At 44.6% G+C, this 25,607-nt stretch overlaps 1 protein-coding gene across 1 annotated transcript; it reads left to right on the forward strand.

Moving 5' to 3' along the window:
• LOC139470071 (lanosterol synthase-like) lies at positions 1-23,686 on the forward strand. Its single transcript, XM_071252360.1, has 18 exons — positions 1-125; positions 1,537-1,773; positions 3,049-3,187; positions 4,012-4,120; positions 4,783-4,904; positions 5,480-5,576; positions 6,010-6,145; positions 8,409-8,517; positions 9,732-9,850; positions 10,826-10,923; positions 11,850-11,877; positions 12,510-12,566; positions 13,132-13,254; positions 16,318-16,467; positions 18,455-18,551; positions 19,885-20,308; positions 21,836-21,914; positions 22,422-23,686. Exons 2-18 carry the CDS (start codon positions 1,582-1,584, stop codon positions 22,548-22,550), a joined length of 2,208 nt encoding a protein of 735 aa, XP_071108461.1. The 5' UTR covers positions 1-125; positions 1,537-1,581; the 3' UTR covers positions 22,551-23,686.
• The last annotated feature ends 1,921 nt before the right edge of the window (positions 23,687-25,607 follow it).

Raw genomic sequence — 25,607 nt, forward strand, 5'->3', positions numbered from 1 at the left:
TTCAGTAGATCTACAAAATCAGCTGACATTAGTGGTGCCATGAGACAGGTTCAAAAGACGGATCGACCACATTGTGTTTACATTTCGATGGCACATTTCAACAAAGTAGGATCACCTTCAAAAAGGTAAAAGTATCGATGTGTGTATTATCCTGTGTGTTTCATTATATTGTAAACATTAGATTTTGCATTGCTGGGCTGATTTTAATATTTTACTGCACTGGTTAGCCCTCGACAGTATAAAGTCATTGAGCAAGGTAGCATGGTCGCCATACTCAGGTCCTCGTCTATAAGTTTACTGAATGTGTTATTGGGTGGTGTGTGGGTGGAGGGTGTGTGGTGTGTGGGTGTGGCAATGGGTTTGGGGTGTGACAACATTTATATTATCCACACCCTCAAAATGTGAAATTTCATAATCCAAATCGAAAGTAATTTCATAACCCTGTCTAATAAATTTTGTTATAACTAAAATATTAATTTACATTTAGATCTCTACAACATTCAAAGCGCCTGATAGATCTTGACCTAAATCCGGCTCCAACTGGAAGCATTCATTGTGTTTTTGTTGTTTCATTAAATTCAGTTCAATGGTTTATAAAAGGCATATAATTTTGCATCATTTTAATTATGATATTTACAAAATATTGATATTGATGGAATTAAGATATTCACGAGTCAGTGTGCAATATACGGAGTAGACTGACGGGCAGGATTACTGTAACTTGAGATCTACCCAGTCAACACATATCTCTATAAAGTACAACAACAGCAATATATTGAGACCAGCTCAACAATGTGACATTTGTACCAGTGAGAATGCACAGGACGGTGTGAGGTCATCACCTCCGAACAGGTGTTAGGTAATTATATTAGAGTATAGACTGTTCCATACATGAATGACAACACATGAATATTTTTTAAATTTATTATCATTTTACCTGTAAAAGTAACTTTTAGGATAATCACAGTGTCAGTAGGCTAGGTTAGGCAGATGTGCATCATTTTGATAAATGCTACCACACACCTCAAACACCTCACCCGACACCCCTCCACCTCATCCCCACAACCCCTAACACCCACACCTCACCCCTGACATCCCCACCTCACCCCTCACATCCACACCTCACCCCTCACATCCAAACCTCACCCCTCACATCCCCACTTCATCCCCATCCCCCACCCAACCGCACACCTCATCCCCCCACATGTCTCACCCCCCTCCCCCACACCTCCCCCCTCCCCCTCCCCCCACCCCACACACTTCACCTCCACACCCCTCAACCCCCCACAGCCCCACACACCTCACCACAATTTCAGATCCATTTCAGATTTTGTTTGAGTTGCCAGAGAGCTGTCTGACTGCGGCCAGTGTGCAGTGTTGAGCTTCATGTGCAACTTTTTAGGGCCACTTTAGGCCAATTGAAGGCCACGTGAGTGAGTGAGTGAGTGACTGAGAGAGTGAGAGAGTGAGCCCTTTTCCTGATGCCAGGTGACTGTCCCAAAACATTAATAACATTTAAATACTGTTTCTTATCAGCGCCAACATCTGACAATCTGAGAGGAATCAAAGCTCTTCGGCACCATGCCATTCAAGTATGGGAACACGATGCGGCGGAACCGGGGGGGGCCCTACAAGACAGCCCCTGCCACAGACCTGACAAGATGGCGGCTGACAAACGTGATGGGACGACAGACTTGGGACTACATTGAAGATGGAGAAGTACCGAAGAGAGAACAGACGCTTCTTGAGAAACACTCTCTTGGACTGGACACGGTAATATGTGCCTGTGTATATTTATTTGATTAACAACAATATTTCCCAAATGTGGAATAACAGGAGAGCCAGTGTTTCTTCTTCCCAGTAAATGTGAATTTCCGTAAGGAATAATTGAAAGTTGGTGAAGGGTGAAGTGAGCCATTATCTTTTTTTTCAGTCATGTGACAGGTATCTTTTTAATGGTTATTTAGTTTTGACCACTTACCCCAGAGATTTGAAAAAGAAATGTCAGCCTAGTAGTTAAACACAGAAGCCAAATGTACAGATCTGTTGCTGATGAGACAATGATTCTATAAATTGTTTTCAGTTTAAACTAGGTTTAACATGCAACATTAACATTTTAAATTGTCTCATATTTCGTAATGGGTCAATAAATTAATTAATCTTTTCCACACAAACCATGTGACCATTTAGGGTAGTTCCCAAATGTATTCTCCCGATGAGTGCGCGTCACCTACTGTCACAAAACACGATATTCACACTGATTTTTCAAATAACACTTCTATTCATAGTGTAGCGATATGGAAAAAGGTAGTGTATCCCGGTATGCAGCCCATGATACTATTCAACAATTTACAACCCTTGTATCACGATACATACTACATGTTACATTACAACAACCAGCTCACACAGATTCTCGGGTATTTCCCAGTTGGCTATAAATAGCATAACATTCTCAGTTCCTCTGGCCTACATGTTTTTATCCTACAATATCCTATTGTAATAAAAGCGAACGACAATTCCAATCCAACTGTCGATTTATTCCATGATGCGGTCGAGATACATTCAGAAGGATAGGATTGACTCCAAAATTAAATAAAACCACATTGTCAATTAATGCAAAAATAATTCTAAACAACACAAATTTCCATTTCGATAAATAATCTATCAAAAACACTACATTTTACCAAAAATACAATTCTAAACGTTAGATGTCAGAATAATAACAATGTTCACTAAATTGTTTACACAAATAAAGTTTACATACCGTTTTATACGCTCTGCATTTCGACAAACAACAACAGGCACGAGCGTACCTCTCACTCAACCACATAACAAAATACTAAAGTTATCGTTCTTGATGCGCTCTTCTCGTGCGCTCATATATCAAGTCGATAAATAAATACAAACTTTAAACATAAACCTTACACCTATCCTCAATTAAAAGCAAATGATTCAGGGTTCTTTTGCAAAAAGAAAGAATCTCAACTTGAGTACAGTAGGGGACACATAGTATCAGGGTATGTATAATGTTTCTAATTTCCTGGTCAGACTGACTTGGCACCGTCCCTCCTCAAGGCGAAGTCCGCGAAGCAGTCGGCATACAATGGGGTCAAGTTCTACTCGGCAATACAGGCGGAAGATGGTCACTGGGCGGGGGATTACGGGGGACCTCTCTTCCTCATGCCAGGTGAGTGAGTGATTGGAAGAGTGAGTGAGTGAGTGAGTGAGTGAGTGAGTGACCCCTTTTCCTCATGCCAGGCGAGTGAGTGATTGGACGAGTGAGCGAGTGACTGAGAGTTAGTGAGTGAGTGAGTGGGTGGCTGGGTGGATGGGTGGGTTGGGTGAGTGAGTGAGTGAGTGTGTGAGTGAGTGACCTCTTTTCCTCATGCCAGGTGAGTGAGTGAGTGAGTGGGTGGTTGGGTGGTTTGGTTGGGTGAGTGAGTGAGTGAGTGAGAGAGTGACCTCTTTTCCTCATGCCAGGTGAGTGAGTGAGTGAGTGAGAGAGTGGGTGGGTTGGGTGAGTGAGTGAGTGAGTGAGTGAGTGAGTGAGAGAGTGACCTCTTTTCCTCATGCCAGGTGAGTGAGTGAGTGGGTGGTTGGGTTGGGTTGGGTGAGTGAGTGAGTGAGAGAGTGACCTCTTTTCCTCATGCCAGGTGAGTGAGTGAGTGAGTGGGTGGGTGGGTGGTTGGGTTGGGTTGGGTGAGTGAGTGAGTGAGTGAGTGAGTGAGTGAGTGGGTGGGTTGGGTGAGTGAGTGAGTGAGTGAGAGAGTGACCTCTTTTCCTCATGCCAGGTGAGTGAGTGAGTGGATGAGTGAGTGGGTGAGTGAGTGAGTGAGTGGGTGGGTTGGGTGAGTGAGTGAGTGGGTGGGTGGTAGGGTTGGGTGAGTGAGTGAGTGGGTGGGTGGTAGGGTTGGGTGAGTGAGTGAGTGAGAGAGTGGGTGACCCCTTCTCAGCAATATTGCTGGAGAAAGACGTGTAAGCACTGCCAATGTGTGAATATATATATTGCAGGTTTAGTGATCACCTGCTACATCACCAACACTCCCTTCACCGAGCAGCAGAGACTGGAGATGATCCGCTACCTGCGTTCTGTCCTCTGTCCTGACGGGGGTTGGGGACTGTGAGTATCACACGATCGCCTTGCGTTCTGTCCTCTGTCCTGACGGGGGTTGGGGACTGTGAGTATCACACGATCGCCTTGCGTTCTGTCCTCTGTCCTGACTGGGGATGGGGACTGTGAGTATCACACGATCGCCTTGCGTTCTGTCCTCTGTCCTGATGGGGGTTGGGGACTGTGAGTATCACACGATCGCCTTGCGTTCTGTCCTCTGTCCTGACTGGGGATGGGGACTGTGAGTATCACACGACCGCCTTGCGTTCACCTCGTGTTCACCTCGATGTCACATAACTTTCATGGGTTTCACTGACTACTGAAAACAATTAAAAAACATTATTGACTTCTGTTATAAACATGTGATAGGTCTAAAGTTGTATAAAAGTTTAACATGAAGTACCAATGAAATACTGCTCAGTGGGAATGACAATGTAATGCTCCCTGCAACCCATGCTTGTTGGAAGAGGCAACTATGGGGATTGTTTGATCACATTTGCTGACTTGATTGATGCATGTCATCGAATTCCAATTGCATGGATCGATGCTCATAATGTCGATCAATGGATTGTCTGGTCCAGATTCGATTGTTGACAGACCGTCGTCATACAGCTGGAATATTGCTGAGAGTGACGTTAAACGTCACCCATTAATATAACCACCTATTGCAGCCACATCGAGGGGCCGCCGACAGTGTTTGGGTGTGCGCTTAACTACACGGTGATGCGACTCCTGGGGGTTCCGCCCGACGACCCTGACCTTGTCACTGCCAGGAATCTACTCCACGAACTTGGTAATTTGAGTTCCTTGTGTCACTAGTGGGGATTACAGGATTTGGTAATAGGAGTTCCACGTGTCACTGGTGGGGATTACAGGATTTGGTAATAGGAGCTCCACGTGTCACTAGTGAGGATTACAGGATTTGGTTATATGAGTTCCACGTGTCACTGGTGTGGATTACAGGATTTGGTAATAGGAGTTCCACGTGTCACTAGTGGGGATTACAGGATTTGGAAATATGAGATCCACGTGTCACTAGTGGGGATTACAGGATTTGGTAATATGAGTTTCACGTGTCACTGGTATGGATTACAGGATTAAGTTATACGAGTTCCACGTGTCACTAGTGGGGATTACGTTATATGAGATCCTCGTGTGACTAGTGTGGATTACAGGATTAAGTAATATGAGTTCCTTGTGTCACTGGTGTGAATTACAGGATTTGGTAATATGAGTTTCACATGTCACTGGTGTGGATTACAGGATTAAGTTATATGAGTTCCACGTGTCACTAGTGGGGATTACAGGATTAAGTAATATGAGTTCCTCGTGTCACTAGTGTACATGTGTATTTTTGTACTCCACCAGGGGGAGCTGCTGCTATTCCGTCATGGGGCAAATGCTGGTTGGCAGTCCTTAATGTCTACAGCTGGGACGGACTACACTCTCTCTTCCCTGAGATGTGGTGAGCTGTCGTAATAAATTAACATAATTACAATGGGATAATATTAAAAACAGAAGTTCAGAAGGGCTAACACAAACACCAGTCATATGCCAGTGAAAAATGTTCCTGTTTCCAGGGCTTCGGTCCTGCCCCACACTGAAGCACATGTAGCGCATATGTTGTCTCCTTGGGCAAATGACTTTGTTCAAAATATGCCTCTATTAATGGGTACCGGGTAGGATGAGATGGTAAATGTAACTATCATCCTTTCAACCTCACAGGCAAATTAGGTTGATTTTCCCAGGGAGCTGAAAATGAAGAGTGTATGCACATTGATCCACTGCCCGGGGTAATAGTAACATCTATCATGGTCTAAGTGCAGTTATAAATTGAATAGTGCGCTATAGAGATATAGATAATATTATAACACCGAGGGATGGTCTGTGTTCTGCAGGCTGCTGCCTGAGTGGATCCCCGTCCACCCCTCCAAGCTGTGGTGCCACTGTAGGCAGGTCTATCTGCCCATGGCGTACTTCTATGGAGAGAAGGTCAAGGCCAAGGAGACTGACCTCATTCTGGCGCTGAGAAAGGTATCTGATGGTTGCCTAGTTACCTCCCTTGTGTATCTACATTTTTTGTCCACCTACATGTTTTTTGGCTGTATTTTTGGAATATCTATTTTCTGTTTTTTAAGTCTGCATATTCTTGTTTAGTTTGTCTTTTGGCCTCAGTAATGAAATACTGAAAATATTTGATATGCATTCAAGGGAGCCATATTGTAGGTCTCAGTAGATGTGTGGCTGTATTATTTGTCTCAGGAGATGTGTGGCTGTATTGTAGGTGTCAGTAGATGTGTGGCTGTATTGTGGGTCTCAGTAGATGTGTGGCTGTATTGTAGGTCTCAGTAGATGTGTGGCTGTATTGTAGGTCTCAGTAGATGTGTGGCTGTATTGTAGGTCTCAGTAGATATGTGGCTGTATTGTGGGTCTCAGTAGATGTGTGGCTGTATTGTAGGTCTCAGTAGATGTGTGGCTGTATTGTAGGTCTCAGTAGATGTGTGGCTGTGTTGTAGGTCTCAGTAGATAAGTGGCTGTATTGTAGGTCTCAGTAGAAGTGTGGCTGTATTGTAGGTCTCAGTAGATGTGTGGCTGTGTTGTAGGTCTCAGTAGATGTGTGGCTGTATTGTAGGTCTCGGTAGATGTGTGGCTGTGTTGTAGGTCTCAGTAGAAGTGTGGCTGTATTGTAGGTCTCAATATATGTGTGGCTGTGTTGTAGGTCTCAGTAGATGTGTGGCTGTATTGTAGGTCTCAGTAGAAGTGTGGCTGTATTGTAGGTCTCAGTAGATGTGTGGCTGTGTTGTAGGTCTCAGTAGATGTGTGGCTGTATTGTAGGTCTCAGTAGATGTGTGGCTGTGTTGTAGGTCTCAGTAGACGTGTGGCTGTATTGTAGGTCTCAATATATGTGTGGCTGTATTGTAGGTCTCAGTAGATATGTGGCTGTATTGTAGGTCTCAGTAGAAGTGTGGCTGTATTGTAGGTCTCAGTAGATTTGTGGCTGTATTGTAGGTCTCAGTAGATGTGTGGCTGTATTGTAGGTCTCAGTAGAAGTGTGGCTGTATTGTAGGTCTCAGTAGATGTGTGGCTGTGTTGTAGGTCTCAGTAGATGTGTGGCTGTATTGTAGGTCTCAGTAGATGTGTGGCTGTGTTGTAGGTCTCAGTAGACGTGTGGCTGTATTGTAGGTCTCAATATATGTGTGGCTGTATTGTAGGTCTCAGTAGATATGTGGCTGTATTGTAGGTCTCAGTAGAAGTGTGGCTGTATTGTAGGTCTCAGTAGATTTGTGGCTGTATTGTAGGTCTCAGTAGATGTGTGGCTGTATTGTAGGTCTCAGTAGAAGTGTGGCTGTATTGTAGGTCTCAGTAGATGTGTGGCTGTGTTGTAGGTCTCAGTAGATGTGTGGCTGTATTGTAGGTCTCAGTAGATGTGTGGCTGTGTTGTAGGTCTCAGTAGACGTGTGGCTGTATTGTAGGTCTCAATATATGTGTGGCTGTATTGTAGGTCTCAGTAGATATGTGGCTGTATTGTAGGTCTCAGTAGAAGTGTGGCTGTATTGTAGGTCTCAGTAGAAGTGTGGCTGTATTGTAGGTCTCAGTAGATGTGTGGCTGTATTGAAGGTTTCAGTAGATGTGTGGCTGTGTTGTAGGTCTCAATAGATGTGTGGCTGTATTGTGGGTCTCAGTAGAAGTGTGGCTGTATTGTAGGTCTCAGTAGATGTGTGGCTGTGTTGTAGATCTCAGTAGATGTGTGGCTGCATTGTAGGTCTCAATATATGTGTGGCTGTGTTGTAGATCTCAGTAGATGTGAGGCTGTATTGTAGGTCTCAATAGATGTGTGGCTGTGTTGTAGGTCTCAGTAGATGTGTGGCTGTATTGTAGGTCTCAGTAGATGTGTGGCTGTATTGTAGGTCTCAGTAGATGTGAGGCTGTATTGTAGGTCTCAGTAGATGTGTGGCTGTATTGTAGGTCTCAGTAGATGTGTGGCTGTATTGTAGGTCTCAGTAGATGTGTGGCTGTATTGTAGGTCTCAATAGATGTGTGGCTGTGTTGTAGAGCTCAGTAGATGTGTGGCTGTATTGTAGGTCTCAATAGATGTGTGGCTGTATTGTAGGTGTCAATAGATGTGTGGCTGTATTGTAGGTGTCAATAGATGTGTGGCTGTGTTGTAGATCTCAGTAGATGTGTGGCTGTATTGTAGGTCTCAGTAGATGTGTGGCTGTATTGTAGGTCTCACTTTTTCACTTTGAAAAATGTATTGTGGAATTATATGTGAACATGCACCCACTGGTTACTCCAGGAGCTGTATCCATGTGACTACAACAAAATAGACTGGGCCGCCCAGAGAAACAACATCAGCAAGGCTGACCTGTACACCCCCCACAGTTGGCTCCTGGACACCGCCTTCAGTAAGTCCTGCCTCTAGTGATGCTTGTGTGACCAGGACTACGCCTTCAGTAAGTCCTGCCTCTAGTGATGCTTGTGTGACCAGGACTACGCCTTCAGTAAGTCCTGCCACTAGTGATGCGTGTGTGACCAGGACACTGCCTTCAGTAAGTCCTGCCTCTAGTGATGCTTGTGTGACCAGGACACCGCCTTCAGTAAGTCCTGCCTCTAGTGATGCTTGTGTGACCAGGACTACGCCTTCAGTAAGTCCTGCCTCTAGTGATGCTTGTGTGACCAGGACACCGCCTTCAGTAAGTCCTGCCACTAGTGATGCGTGTGTGACCAGGACACTGCCTTCAGTAAGTCCTGCCTCTAGTGATGCTTGTGTGACCAGGACTACGCCTTCAGTAAGTCCTGCCTCTAGTGATGCTTGTGTGACCAGGACTACGCCTTCAGTAAGTCCTGCCTCTGGTGATGCTTGTGTGACCAGGACACCGCCTTCAGTAAGTCCTGCCACTAGTGATGCGTGTGTGACCAGGACACTGCCTTCAGTAAGTCCTGCCTCTAGTGATGCTTGTGTGACCTGGACACTGCCTTCAGTAAGTCCTGCCTCTAGTGATGCTTGTGTGACCTGGACACCGCCTTCAGTAAGTCCTGCCTCTAGTGATGCTTGTGTGACCTGGACACTGCCTTCAGTAAGTCCTGCCTCTAGTGATGCTTGTGTGACCTGGACACCGCCTTCAGTAAGTTCTGCCTCTGGTGATGCTTGTGTGACCTGGACACCGCCTTCAGTAAGTCCTGCCTCTAGTGATGCTTGTGAGACAGGGGGAAGGAAGGGAGGGGGGTATGAAGTCTTCCACAGCTCCTGTCTGTTTCAGTTTTCTTTGACTGGATTAAAATATTTTGAAATAAAGCGGGTGGTTTAGTTTAAGGGAATTTGGGTGGCTGAAGGATCTTGTGGTTGAAGGTTTGCCCCCTGTTGTTTTTGTTTGTAAAAATAAACTTTTTATCAAAACTTTACTCTTTGTGTTTTATCTATATTTCGAATTGATGCCCTGGTCAGAAGCCTCCTAGAATGTGTAAATAATGAATACTGCACAGGGAGAGGAAAAGACAACGCAGAGCCCTGCAGTAAAACATCAGATCTTTTGGCATAAATCTGTATTGTTCTGCTGTCACTGGGCGCCTTTAAGAAGGCGCCTACTACAAAGTTTTCTACAGCTTCTGTCTGTTTCAGTTTTCCTGGACTGGTATGAGGTTGTCTACAGCTCCTCTCTGCGACAGAAGGCCCTGAACATGTGTTACGAACACATCTGTGCCGACGACAGTTTCACAAAGGGAATCAGCATCGGTCCAGTAAGTCTGTTAATGAAGCTACCACATTGTCAGGGGGCAGCGGCCAGCTCTGACGGATGGCCCAGTCGTCCAAGGTGCCGCAGTTAGCTGTCCAGAGTTGCGTTTCTTTGGCATGCCAGAAACCTTTGGTCGTGGGTTCAAATCCCGGTTCGCCCTGATTCTGTTGCTAGATTTGTCAACACCATCACCGAAGTAGTAACATCTGAGATCTGCATCACTTTGGCTTTCCTCGCTGTGATATAACTGGAATACTGGTCAAACGGCATTAAACCCAACTCACTCACTCACTCACTATGGCAGTTGGGGCCATGGTTTCTATTATCAAGAAATCTCTTCTACCACAACATGCACATTTGACTTTCACATTCGTCAATGTATTTCGGTTGTGTTCTCAGTAAGTGAGCAGTGTGCAGCATTATGAAGTGTGCTCAGTCAATGCACCACCCTCATGACAGAGAGTCTCATATTCAGCACAGGGAAAGGCGTATCGCTGTTAGGAAATTTATGACTTTTGAAAGTGCATCTAAGCATAAAAAATTAAATTCAGTCACATGATCAACTGTATGTGCTTCCGGACAAGCACTCTGCACTCCATGCTGAGAGTAAGGATCGCCAATTGTGTAGTTTATGGCTCCCCTTTTGGAGACGACCACCCATTTTTAAATAGACACCACCTGTTTGAGTGTTTGATTGATCTTTTATCAACTTAAATGAACACTGAAATACGCTGCCACACTTGCTGTAAATACTGTAAGAACCTCAACATGTCATTTAGCAATGTTAATGAAGTAAGATCAGTATTTGAAATTGTCAAGGGGCGGATTGCGAAATTAGTGCTTCTGAATTAATATTTTCTGTCACAGTAATTCAGTCCCCAGCAAAATCGTGGTCAAACAGAAAGCAGGATTCCAAAATGTCATGGAAGTATGTAAAAACAAAATGATGGCTATTGCTATTATTTTTATTATTGTTTAGGTATCCAAGGTGATGCAGATGCTGGTGCGATGGTACAAGGAGGGCCCTCAGTGTAAGGCGTTCATCCAGCACCAAGACAGGGTCAAGGACTATCTGTGGTAGGTACCATCTTCCTCCCAGAAAATAGTGAACATACGGGGTAGAATGCTTGCCGTAAGAGGCGACTATCAGTATCTGGGGGTCAGGCTCGCTGAATTGGTGGATGCATGACATCGTACCCTAATTGCGTAGATCGATTTTCATGATATAAATCACAGGATTGTCTGGTCCAAACTTGATTTTTTTACAGACTGCCATCGTATAGCTGGAATTTTGCATAAAACAAAAAAATTAGAAAAAAACTTAACTATAAGTACAGAATCCAACTTAAGATACATTGTTTTTGTAAAACACAGCACTTTATCATCTTTGCTTTTGTGGACCTTCAGGACTTTGCATTGGAAAATGAAAATGGCAATTTGTCCTTCAGATCCTAATATACATTTCATGCCACACCCTTTCTTCGGGAATCTCCAAGATGTATTGTTTGAAGGAAGGTTTGGTTGTTTGATTGTTATGTAATGTCACATTCAGCAATATTACAGCTCTATGACGGTGTTCTGTAAATAATTGTGTCTTGACCAGACAATCCAGTGATTGACATCATGAGCATCGATCCACGAAATTTGGATACGATGACATGCATCAACCAAGTCAGCAAGTCTGACCACCCAATCCCGCTTGTCGCCTCTTACAACACGCAGAGTCGGCTTTTATGGCAAGAATGGGTTGCTGAAGACCTATTCTAACCCGCATTTTCACAGGTCTTGAAGGAAGGTAATCTACAGTAGTGTGTGTCATGTTCCAAGTGAGCGATCACAGTGAACGAAGGTCACCAGCACCAATTCCTGTCTCAGTTTGTGGCCTTTGTAATATGAATTGCAACAGCTAGGAAGATCACTGAACACAGAGCATACTATGTATAAGTGCATTTGCTGTTGTTGTTGTTGTTGTTGTTTATAATTTGTTTATTTGTTGTGTTCAGGTTGGGTCTGGACGGGATGAAGATGAATGTAAGTTCCTCAAATTTAGAACCTGACCTTGAACTTGAGAATAACCAGCTGGCTTGGGGGAATTACGGATGATCTGTCCCAAGTGAATTAATCCATGGGCGGATACAGAGGGGGGTTGCGGGGGTGCGCAACCCCCCCCCCCCTTTTTATTTCGAAAAAAATCTTTATTTCTGTATAAATTACCACCTAAGACAATAAATAGATATTAATTGTGCACCCCCCCTTTTCAAAAAAGCTGTATCCACCCATGTAATCCAACATGACTTGACGAGGGACAGATGGTCTGTAATTCTGAGTGGCAAGTTAGAGTCTGGGGTGTAATTTCAGCTTCATAATGGAGTAAGAATCTACATGGAAACGTCGCTAAGTGCAGTAAACCACCAGAAAATGTTATCTATGAAGTTAAATAAGTTTTCTTATTTACTCACCAACTTCTAGAATGCCAATCAATCATGTCAAGAAAGCAACCATGCTCAGGTGATAGTAATGATTTTCCACAGGATGCCGAAGTTTCTAAATACATGTCTGCAAATGTGAAACCTTCACAGCAGGAGTTTTACTTTCATAACAGTTTCTGTGAAGAGCTGAAAATTGCAAACTCATTGTTTTTCACTCCCTCACTCACTTGACAGGGTACCAACGGCTCCCAGCTGTGGGATGCCAGTTTTGCTGTTCAAGCCATTCTTGAGGTAAGAGTTTACTATGACAACTTACACAGAATTATTTCCCTGGAGCCTGTCGGGTGTAACTGTTGAATCTATCTTGTGCTGCTGTCTGACTCTCCATAGGGTAACCTGAAGTTACACAGGGTCAGCTGTAACATGACAAGTCAGTAACGTCACGATGAGCACCATGACGTCATGACATACAGACACTGGCCGATCGGCTGACTTGGTTCTATACTGAGTGATGACTCAAGATTTATACAACCACTGATGTACTAGCTTCATTACAAATGTCATGATCAATTTTGTGGACATATTTGCAATATTTTTACTTAAAATTAGGAGATAAGCATGTGTTTTCATTGTAGAGTGAGGTTACCTGCTGACTTAACAGTAACAGTTCGAGTTGTGCAGTCACAAGAACAAACTAGCAGATATGTTTTACAGTGTTGCCATGTTACAGGCGGATGCGGCAGACATGTTTTTATCTGTTGTCATGTGACAGACGGGGGCGACAGATATGTTTTAATCTCTTGCTATGTTACAGACAGGCGCGGCAGACAATTTTTAATCTGTTGCCATGTTACAGACAGGCGCGGCAGACGTGAAGGAGTTCCAGCCATGCCTGAAGAAGGTCCATGACTTCCTGCGAGTGACGCAAGTCCCAGACAATCCCCCGGACTACAGGAAGTACTACCGCCAAACGAACAAGGTCAGACGCAACTTTAATCTCTTCTCCGGGGATTGCTTTGAATATTTTGTAAGGGGTAATAATGGAGCACCATTAGCTTTCACAAGGTGAATGAAATCTTGTACCCTATAAATGGAATTATTATATTGATGCTATGATCGTAATCAGTAGACCGCCTCTGTGGTCTACTGGATGGAGTGTCTGTCCGGAGACCACCTCCGTGGTGTAGTAGATAAAGCCTCTGTCCGGAGACCGCTTCCGTGGTGTAGTGGATGGAGTGTCTGTCCAGAGACCACCTCCGTGGTGTAGTAGATAAAGCGTCTGTCCGGAGACCGCCTCCGTGGTGTAGTAGATAAAGCATCTGTCCGGAGACCACCTCCGTGGTGTAGTGGATAGAGCATCTGCCTGGAGACTGCCTCCGTGGTGTAGTGGATAGAGCATCTGTCTGGAGTCCGCCTCTGTGATGTAGTGGATAGAGCGTCTGTCAGGAGACCACCTCCGTGATGTAGTGGATAGAGCATCTGCCTGGAGACTGCCTCCGTGGTGTAGTGGATAGAGCATCTGTCTGGAGTCCGCCTCTGTGATGTAGTGGATAGAGGGTCTGCCCGGAGACCACCTCCGTGATGTAGTGGATAGGGTGTCTGTCAGGAGACCACCTCCGTGGGTAGTACATAAAGCATCTGTCCGGAGACCGCCTCCATGGTGTAGTGGATAGAGCGTCTGTCAGGAGACCACCTCCGTGGTGTAGTGGATAGAGCGTCTGTCCTGAGACCGCCTCCGTTGTGTAGTGGATAGAGTGTCTGCCCGGAGACCCCCTCCGTGTTGTAGTGGATAGAGCGTCTGTCCTGAGACCGCCTCCGTTGTGTAGTGGATAGAGTGTCTGTCAGGAGACCACCTCCGTGGTGTAGTAGATAAAGCATCTGTCAGGAGACCCCCTCCGTGTTGTAGTGGATAGAGCGTCTGCCCGGAGACCACCTCCGTGGTGTAGTGGATAGAGCGCCTGTCAGGAGACCACCTCCGTGGTGTAGTGGATAGAGCGTCTGTCAGGAGACCACCTCCGTGGTGTAGTGGATAGAGCGTCTGTCAGGAGACCACCTCCGTGGTGTAGTGGATAGAGCGCCTGTCAGGAGACCACCTCCGTGGTGTAGTGGATAGAGCGCCTGTCAGGAGACCCCCTCCGTGTTGTAGTGGATAGAGCGTCTGCCCGGAGACCACCTCCGTGGTGTAGTGGATAGAGCGCCTGTCAGGAGACCACCTCCGTGGTGTAGTGGATAGAGCGTCTGTCAGGAGACCACCTCCGTGGTGTAGTGGATAGAGCGCCTGTCAGGAGACCACTTCCGTGGTGTAGTGGATAGAGCGTCTGTCCGGAGACCGCCTCCGTGGTGTAGTGGATAGAGTGTCTGTCAGGAGACCACCTCCGTGATGTAGTGGATAGAGTGTCTGCCTGGAGACCACCTCCGTGATGTAGTGGATAGAGCGTCTGCCTGGAGACCACCTCCATGATGTAGTGGATAGAGCGTCTGACTGGAGACCACCTCCGTGATGTAGTGGATAGAGTGTCTGCCTTGAGACTACCTCCGTGATGTAGTGGATAGAGTGTCTGCCTGGAGACCACCTCCGTGATGTAGTGGACAGAGTGTCTGCCTGGAGACCACCTCCGTGATGTAGTGGATAGAGTGTCTGCCTGGAGACCACCTCCGTGATGTAGTGGACAGAGTGTCTGCCTGGAGACCACCTCCGTGATGTAGTGGATAGAGTGTCTGCCTGGAGACCACCTCCGTGATGTAGTGGTCGGAGTGTCTGCCTGGAGACCACCTCCGTGATGCAGTGGATAGAGTGTCTGCCTGGAGACCACCTCCGTGATGTAGTGGATAGAGTGTCTGCCTGGAGACCACCTCCGTGATGTAGTGGACAGAGTGTCTGCCTGGAGACCACCTCCGTGATGTAGTGGACAGAGTGTCTGCCTGGAGACCACCTCCGTGATGTAGTGGATAGAGTGTCTGTCAGGAGACCACCTCCGTGGTGTAGTGGATAGAGCGTCTGTCAGGAGACCACCTCCGTGATGTAGAGGACAGAGTGTCTGCCTGGAGACCACCTCCGTGGTGTAGTGGATAGAGTGTCTGCCTTGAGACCACCTCCGTGGTGTAGTGGATAGAGCGTCTGTCCAGAGACCACCTCCGTGGTGTACTGGATGGAGTGTCTGTCCGGAGACAGCCTCCGCGGTCTAGTGGATAGAGCGTCTGCCTGGAGACCTCCTCCGTGGTGTAGTGGATAGAGCGACTGTCCGGAGACCGCCTCCAGAGTGTAGTTGATAGAGCGTCTGTCCGGAGACCGCCTCCGTTGTGTAGTGGATAGAGCGTCTGGCTGGAGACCACCTCCGTGGTGTAGTAGATAGACCGTCTGTCCAGAGAGTGGAAGGTCGATGGTTTGTTCCCCGGTTGTGTCATTTTGAAAGATGTTAAAAGAGGGTACTTGTTGTTACCCTGCCTTACACTTGACATTAAGGGGCTAAAACAAAGACTGGTCAACTCGGAGTCAGTATACTGTGTCTGAGTGGGGTATTCATCGTATTCATGTTATCTAACGTTAAACCCCATTTCACCTCACCTCACCTTAATCTGTAAACCGTTTTGATTTCTGTATGACTGAAATATTGCTGATACAAAGATTCAGATTTCAAAGTGTGTGCTACAAACTATTATTTCAAGACCTATATCAGGATAGGGGTTTGCATAGTAACTTGTGATACATTAATTCAGCGATTAACAGAAAGGAAATATGTTTAATTGTACAGATTTAGTCTAGTCACCTGTGAAGATTCGGGTTTGAATTTATTTTCAGCAACCCATGCTTGTCATAAGAGGTGACTAACGGGATCGGGTGGTCAGGCATGCCGACATGATTAATGCATGTCTTCATATCCCAGTTGTGTAGATCGATGTTCATGATGTCAATCACTGGATTGTCTGGTCCAAACTAGATTATTTACAGACCGCTGTCATTTAGCTGGAATACTGCTGAGTGCAGCATTAAACAACAAACACAAATCTGTCACTGAGCCATGTTTTCTGACTTATTGTACAGGGAGGGTTTCCGTTCAGTACTGTAGACTGCGGCTGGATTGTCTCGGACTGCACAGCCGAGGGGCTGAAAAGCGTCATGTACCTGCAGGAACAGTGCAGCATTCTGGGTAAACATGTTCCCAAAGAGAGGCTGTACCAGGCCGTGGACGTGGTAGGTGATGCTGTGAGAGTGAATCATTTATCAGCATAGCTTAACCATAAATACTAAGAAATAGAAAAGAAGAAATAGTAAAGAAGAAATAGAAAATAATCACTCTTTTCTTCACCAGCATTATGTTAGCTCATAATAGGCCCATGAGCATTAGCAAATGAAATTGAGGGGATTTAAGAAATATGCTTGAGGTGGTCTGCATGAAATGTACTTGCCCCTGGACATGCATTCAGAACCCGAGTTGCCATTCGACGGTAAACTCACAGAACGCATTTCACCTGAATCATGCAGGGAAGATTGTCACAGTTAGCATCGAGTTGTTGAATATTATTTTAAATTTGGTTATCAATCAATATTGTTTCAACGTTTTGCATGTTTTTAGGTTCTTTTAATGTTGGCCATAGTTTTGTCTCTAACTGTTGAAATGGGTAGTCGGTACCAACCCATTTCACTGAGTCTTCCTGTTCTGACCTTTACTTACAGTAGGAATCATATTGTCATTTAGATTAGTCATGTCTTGTGGTGTTCTAGAATTGGCATTTATGTGCATTGAACGTAAACGATAACAAGACTTGTTGCTTCTATACTTAAGGGGCACAGGTGGCCCTGTCGTCTAAACCGCCGCGAATCCCTGTGCAAAGTCGCGCCCCTTGGGCACACCAGAAACCTATGATTTGGGGTTTGAATCCCAGTTTGCCCTGATTATGTTTCCAGGTTTGTCAGCACCATACCCGTGCTCGTGGGTTTCATCGAAGTGGTAAACGTCTGAGACATGCATCACTTCAGGCTTTCTTCCCACATTAAGCTGACACGCTGCGATATAACTGGAATACTGTTAATAGCTGCATTAAGCCTAACTCACTCACTCACTCTTCAATACTCAAAGTGTAAAGCGCATTGTGAGTCCACCTGCAATTGGAAATGAAACAGCAATGGAAGCATGTCACTCACCAGCCAAGGCTGATAACTCTATGCTGCACAGTAATGCATACCACACACAAATTTTTTAACACCATGCATTCCTGAGGTGCAAGCAGCTCTAGCCCATGACAGAGTTCTCGATGCCTTGTATACCATCATACCTGACTGGTGTATACCTAAACTAGTAGCCTCAGTGGCCGATTTCTTGTTAGCTACATTTGAATGGTCAATGCCAACATTGCATTTAGTGGTGCTTGGTATCCAATGAAAACAGACAAAATGTGAAATTTCTAAAGTAGTACTGGGTATATTGACCATAACAAACTTTTGAGGTGTCTCCATGTATATATTTATGTTCGTAATTACGCATTCACACCAGTAACTGGTCATGGTAGAGATTTGTACCACGTTGTGTCTGCCACCTGGCAGTGTGAGGCTTGTTGCCTGAACCAACAGGTGGACCAGTTTACAACTGACCGAGCAATAACACATGATGGGCAGGATGAAGGCAGTGGATACAAATGGTATACGTTGAGGTCATTTATGGATAAATATGCAAATATATAGGTCAGACAGGTACAGCCCTCAGTATTTACAAACATGGCAGTGCCCTGGTATAGATGGGTGATCAGTGATTGAGTCACATTTGACTGTCAGGAATCTGGAAAAGATACTTCTTAAGTTGATATTGTTATTGAGCCAAGGCTCGTGAAATACAATATTTATTCCAAAAGTAGGACTTTTACTTTTATCCCAAAACACTCACATGATAAACTCTATCTGTTTGTTCCTTGAGAGAAGTTATCTTCATTTAAGGGGAATATCGTTAATTTGTCGAACGGAGAATAGGAATATTGGCTGCACATTTCTGCCATACAACACAAGGTAGTGCTTGAAGATGGGGATAACGGTTGTACTGCCAGCATCATGTGGAATGAGTCTACACAGGCTTAACACATATGACAAAATATGTTGTCTGAAAAGACTGAAACACAACCGTTTGATTCCCACGTATCTGTAGCTATCCTCCATACAATCAACTAAGCCCGACATTCCTGTAATTCAGCTGCTGGACATGCGGTGCGGTGATGGCGGCTTCGCAAGCTACGAGACGAAGCGTGGTGGAACTCTGCTGGAGCTCCTCAACCCGTCGGAAGTGTTTGGTAGGTGCCAGTGTCCGGAACCCATGACAAGTTGACCAAGGGACATAACTCTGCAATGCTTATTAGGCTAAAAAAAATAGTAGCCTTGGTTCTCAGGCACCGCCCGCATCATCATAAAGTCTGCTGCACATTTCGTTTTTCATTTCCATTTTAATTTTTTTTTTAAAAATCCTAATACTTAAAAACAATGCGAACCAATATACCATTCAGTTACTTCCCTTTATATTTGCACGGCTTTACTATGCATCTCTTGTTATGGGCATGGCAGCAATAGGAGTTTGTATGCTTGTCAATGTAGGGACGCTCTCCCAGGTTGATGGTAGACAACTGTTTATTTAGTAAGGATAAGAATTTATGGATGAACAACTTCTTTATTACAATTAAGAGCGACATTTCGGTGTAGGTTCTAACACCGTTATCAAGCAAGTGATTTACAGAGTTACTTACTTACTTATATTGGAGATTTAACGTGCGCTTTCCGACTGCAAGCGTATGTCGCACACAGGATTTACAGAGTGCAGTAAGCAAGTATATATACACGTAGGAGGCAATGTTTATACAGTAGGGTAGATATACTGGAGTAGCGAAGCCTGCTGTGTACACACAAGGGCAGTGATGATGACCATGGGTGAAGTCAGTGCCATGATACAAAGGATGAAGCCAGTAATGTAAACAACGGGATTATGGCTGATTGGGGTCCTTGATGAGTTGATGGTACGCCAGGGGTATGTAAAAGCCTTGGTCACGGTTGATTGAGGGCTGAAGTCTTTTGATGTTGATGGCTTCTTGTAGTTTCCTGATCTTGAAGTCTTTGAGGTTGGTGGCGAGGGTTGTGACTCTCTCCCACTGGATGTTGTGGCTTAGGTTGTCACGGATGTGGTCTGATAGAGCTGATTTAGAGTCATCTTTGGAGACTGAGCTTTGATGTTCTTTAATTCAGGTTTATTTGGTTACACACTAGTTGAACAAGCAAAAAAACAACAACAAAAACGCCAGCCTGCACTCAAAAGGCATTGCCTGAGAACCAATTCTTTTATTTTTTAGCCTATGGTGCCCTACTCAGAGTGGACGAATATCATCAGAATGCTCTTTGAATCAACTTCATCAGTTTTATGTATGATGTTGTTGCAATGAAATATACTTTGATCTTTAATATTTATAATAGCAGGACTAAAAATTGTCACCAAGCTTTCTCGACAAACATGCCTGACAAAGATGTTTGGATAAGGTGATGGTTGAGTGTTGTTCAGTGTAATCAAACCAATAATTTCAGAATATTGCTATTATTGATGCAAACATTCAACACTAATTTAACACCTCATTCATTCCCCAGGGGACATCATGATTGACTACACATACGTGGAATGTACGTCTGCCGTGATGCAAGCTCTCAAACACTTCACTGACAAACACCCTGAGTATCGGGCAGACGAAATCCAGTTTGTGTTGGACGATGGTCTGAGCTTTGTTCGTAACAAACAGAGGACTGATGGATCATGGGAAGGGTCGTGGGGCGTCTGTTTCACGTACGGGGGATGGTTTGGCTTGGAGGCGTTTGCGTGTATGGGATTTGGATATGGCAAACACAATGTGCCAATGGAGGTGAGGCGAGCGTGTGAATTCTTTGTCAAGAAGCAGAATCCCGATGGAGGATGGGGCGAGGACTTCGAGTCGTGTGAGGAGAGGAAGTACGTTGCCAGCAGGGAGTCCCAGGTTGTCAACACCTGCTGGGTGCTGCTGGGCCTCATGGCGGTCAGGTGGGTATAACCCCATGGGGTGAGGGGGGAGGGGTGGGGTGAGGTGGGTGGGGGGGGCAAGGGGTAGAATAGTCTCCAGCAAGCTGTGCTGTCATGGTAGTTTTACAATAGGTTCCCAGCAATGTTTTCTGGTCTTCAGATGCAACCAACTTAATTGAGTGGTCAGACTTGATTGATTGTGAGTCATTGTAACCTTGTAACCCCATGGCATGGATCGTTCTTCACAATATCAGTCACTGGATTGTCTGGACCAGACTTTATTATTTATGGGCCGACCATTTTGCTATTCTGGGGGGCCTGTGTTTTTACTGACAGAAGTACATTGTCCTCCAAAATTCTTGAAAAATAATTATGCTTCAGAATGTTGATAGAAAATGTAATCGCCTGCCACAAAAATTACATTGTAGCAACCTGAATAATTCTGGCTCATAGCAGCTGTAGCTGAAAAAATACGTAAACTCAAAACAAATCCCAGGCCCCCACCCCCTCCGAATATCAAATGGTCTGTCCCTTCAAGCCACCATCATACAGCTGGAATATTGCAGGGTACAGCATTAAAAAAGATAAACAAGAAACAAACAGATGGGTCCATTACACATGTAGGGGGTACAGACGAGGACAATGTTCTGTATCATGACTTGATGAGTTCCTGGTTGTGACCTTCACCTCCATTTACTCAGTCTTCATGGGCAGTGAGGTGGTTCAGTGGTTACAGTGTCAGCTCACACATAGGTTCAGTTCCGATATGATTGTGTGAGCCCATTACTGATGTCGCCATGTAGGGCTGGGATGGGTAACTCGGTACTTGGGTCGGGTGGGTACTGAGTAGAACCTTGGTACCCACAGGACAACGTGGTTAGCCACGTGATATATTGTTTAATGACAAAAATTATCGAAAACTCAACTATCTATTAATCTATTTAAACTACAATTCAATTCACTAACGTTTGCATCCTATGTTGGAATAAAAATAAAACATCCATCAACTTCAGTGCATGCACCAGATCGTTTCATACGTGTATCTAAACACATTTTACCAGAGCTACAATCAAACATTTCCCAATCAGACAGTCTGTACCTACCTCTTGGGACCTACAGCGGGTACCCGGGTAGGGTCGGGTAATAGGGGTTGGGTACCCGGGTAGGGTCGGGTAATAGGGGTTTTGGAACCCGGGTAGGGTCGGGTAATAGGGGTTTTGGAACCCGGGTAGGGTCGGGTAATAGGGGGCTGGGTACCCGGGTAGGGTCGGGTAATAGGGGGCTGGGTACCCGGGTAGGGTCGGGTAATAGGTAATGTGTTCCTCCAACACACATAAAGACATACAGCTCACTCTCTCACTCACTCACCCACCCACCGTCACTCAATGACTCAACTCAACTCAACTCAACTCAACTCAACTCAACTCAACTCAACTCAACTCAACTCAACTCAACTCAACTCATTCACTCACTCACCCACCCACCTTCACTCACTGACTCAACTCAACTCACTCAACTCAACTCAACTCAACTCATTCACTCCTGCAGATACCCCGGGGTGGACGTGATAGAGAAAGGGGTGCAACTACTGATGGACCGACAACTGGACAATGGAGACTGGCCGCAGGTACGACCTTCAACTTCTTACAGTTTCAATCAGTTGTGCTGTCAACTCTATAATTATACATGGTGAACCATTTGAACAGAAGAATGTAATCCTTGTACAGGCCTGCCTACGTGGGTCTGGTCAATCTCCTAGGGGCGGTGGGGTAGCCTAGTGGGTCTGGTCCATCTCCTAGGGGCGGTGGGGTAGCCTAGTGGGTCTGGTCCATTTCCTACGGGCGTTGGGGTAGCCTAGTGGTTAAAGCGTTTGCTGGGGTCGACCTGGGTTCGATTACCGACATGGATACAATGTGTGGAGCCCATTTCTGGTATGCCCACGGTGATATTGCTGGAATATGGCAAAAAGAGGCATAAAACCAAACTCACTCACTCACTCCTAGGGGATGTGTGTTTTCCTTTTCACTTACGTGTATGGTTGACGATTATACACCTATGCTTTATCCCTCGTCACCAGGTTAAGATTATTTGCGACCAGGCTTTTATGATCGTGCAATATAAATGATTATTCCAGGAGAACATCAGCGGCGTGTTCAACAAATCCTGCGCCATCAGCTACACCAGCTACCGGAACATCTTCCCCATCTGGACGCTGGGGAGATTCAGCAGGCTATACCCTGGCAGCCATCTTGCCAAGTCCTGATACACACGTCACTGGAAGGATTCATGTACTTAATGTCCTCGAATCTTGGAACTTGCCATATGTTGGTCCGAGAAATCTTTTCTACAATTAAGTTCCAATCATTTGAAATTAGAGAAAATGTAACATTTTAATCAATGTAGCCATCTTGAAGTTCTACATGTATCACAGGCCTCTTGTATAGTCTGGAAGGTAATTTAAGGTACCGACGTTTACTACAATATCTGAAAAACTATCAGACCTACTCCAGTCAAAGTTGGTATGAGATTATTAAACAGTCATACATAACTGGATATTACATTTAAAGACAATCGGTGCATGAATAAAAAATCTGTCTATTAAGCTATCACTATATTTCATCAACAACCAGACCTGTTCATAATGGGCGGAACGGGCATTCATTGAAACAGCCATCTGCATAATGCTACCCCTGCGTCACAGGGCCATATGACACAGTTGAACCAATCAACTCAACTCGAAAGGGTGCACGGGAATCACGCACGTTGAGACGCCCAACGCTAACATCATATTCATGCGTGCGTGATATTGTAGTAATCGTCGGTACCTTAAATTACCTTCCAGACAATAGTCTGGGATACAAATTTGTGTGAACTCTGAAACCTTGAAACTGTAGTACATAAGTGTTACCATATATTCTTGAGAATAGTTCCACCCAAGCATTATGTTCACTCCACTCTTGGGGGATTCAATATTTTGGAGAAAAAAATTGTTTTGAGTATCATGTGCAGAAAAAAACTACATTGTTTCCCTTCAGTGAATTCAGTGAACAAGCGTGGTCCATACAGATGTGATATTTAAGATAATACAACACTAAACATGAAAATTACCATTTTAATTGTATTTCCTATTCTGCTGTGCATCGTTTTATATGCAGAGATTAAGATTAAGATTACCATGTGTATTTTCTCATAAACTAAGCTGGGAATAACAATCAGGTGTTTGTGTAGACGTTTTCTCCGAATCTTCTGGTGGCGATAGTGCATTATTTCCGACGTTAAGGTAATGTTGGTGTTGGGGAAACATCAAAACTTGTTATGGAGAGTATTATGCGCACCTCCTCTACAGTTGTTTTTTTAGAAACAAGGTGGACACTATACTCAGGTAAATACGGTATATGATAACAGTACATTTAAGATCCAATCTAATCAAAGTCAGTTTCGTGGTCATGTGACTGGCTGCTCGTGAAATTGATTTGAAATTATTTCAAATTGAAAAAAATGAAACATCAAAATGACAGCACTTTTTTAATATACATTACATCCACCGTACTTCTTCTGCCTTCACACTATGTGCACGAGAAATACTGAAATTTTCTCAGCACTGACTTGAAACATTGGCACAAATAACTTGAGTTACTGAGTGGATCGAGGACCTAGAATTGTTTTTGACTCAGCATCTGTGATATGGACATTGATTCCAAACATTTATGTTCTGACATGTTGGCACATTATCATATTTCCTCTATTAAGAGCCTGGGCCTTATTGAATTCAGTTTACTTTTAGACACGGCTGTCTATTCATGTGAATCATCAGTTTGTTTGCCCAGCTTATAGGCCCTGTTCTTATTTCAAACCTTACACCCAGCCCATAACCGTCCAACTTGTAATAATGGAAATATGGTGAGTGTACCTTGACTTGTTGAATTCGGTTGTAAGTCGTGTCTATATCTGAATGATTTTTGGTTGGTTGGTTTGTTGTTTAACGCCGCACTCAGCAATATTCCAGCTATATGACGGCGGTCTGTAAATAATCGAGTCTGGACCAGACAGTCCAGTGAATGATATCATGAGCATCGATCCACGCAATTTGGATCGATGACATGCATCAACCAAGTCAGCGAGCCTGACCACCTGATCCCGTTAGTCGCCTTTTACGACAAGCATAGTCACCTTTTACGGCAAGCATGGGTTGGTGAAGACTAATTCTACCCCGGAATCTTCAAGGGTCCTATGTCTGAAAGAAGGACATGGTGAGTGAATGTTGTCGACAGCAGCAGTGGGCCGAGGCAGACCAGGTGTATTTAGTCCAGGCATTGTCCATGTCAGTCTTGGTCATTCAGACGTTTCACCACACTCTTAAATTTTTTTAGCTTAGGCCACTTTTCTAATTTTATATTTGACAGATTCATTCCAGCTTTTTGACACAAGGTCAGTCGAAATAAAAATATTAAAAAACGTAGCATTTATTTATTTATTTATATGAAAGTCATTCTGCCGTGGAGTTAATACTGCAGCTGGCTTCTTGAATCACTGATAGTGATTAGGATGTAGTATTTATATGTAAATTATTTATACTAGCGAGAGACATAATAAAATCAATATTTTTATTTTATTCTTTTCCAGCTGCTTTTCAGTAGGTGAGGTGAGGTGAGGTGAAAGTGGGTTTAACGTCGCGTCCAAGATTATTGCACTAATATAGCGACGTGCATGCACATGTGTGTGCTTGTACTAGTCCTGACTGATGCCGATTTAAAGTGCTAGCCCACTGAGACACCATGCCGCAGTTTAACATGAATACCTCACTCAGACACAGTATACTGACTCCGAGCCGACCAGTCCTTGTTTTAGCCCTTTAATGCCGAGCGCCAGACAGGGTAACAACAAGTACCATCTTTTAACGTCTTTTAACGTCTTTGGGTATGACGCGGACGCGGACGCGGACGCTCTACCACTAGACCACGTAGGCGGTCTGCTTTTCAATAGGGGTGGCGGGCCTGTGAAACGAAAAACAAAAAAATGTGTGGCCTTACTACAAAATGTCAAGGGAGCCTAGGTTATGGCCTTCTTGACCAGCGTTCTGCTCATCAAGGTGGACATCTGATTAGAAACCACAGCACAAAAGATGCTGAAACTTCACATTTTTAACACCATTGATGACATCTAAAAATGTTCAAGATATTCGCAAAATACAATATAGCCATAACTCAGCCATTTTGGTTCCAAATGTAATTCTGTATACCACCTCTTCAGTTGGTAGTTGGTTCTCCAGCAACCCTTTACAACGACCAGAACATCGCAAGAAGAAATAGAAAAACAAACT

The sequence above is a fragment of the Haliotis cracherodii genome, unplaced genomic scaffold, assembly GCF_022045235.1.
Source record: "Haliotis cracherodii isolate W230 unplaced genomic scaffold, xgHalCrac1.p SCAF_20, whole genome shotgun sequence".
NCBI classification, from domain to species: domain Eukaryota; kingdom Metazoa; phylum Mollusca; class Gastropoda; order Lepetellida; family Haliotidae; genus Haliotis; species Haliotis cracherodii.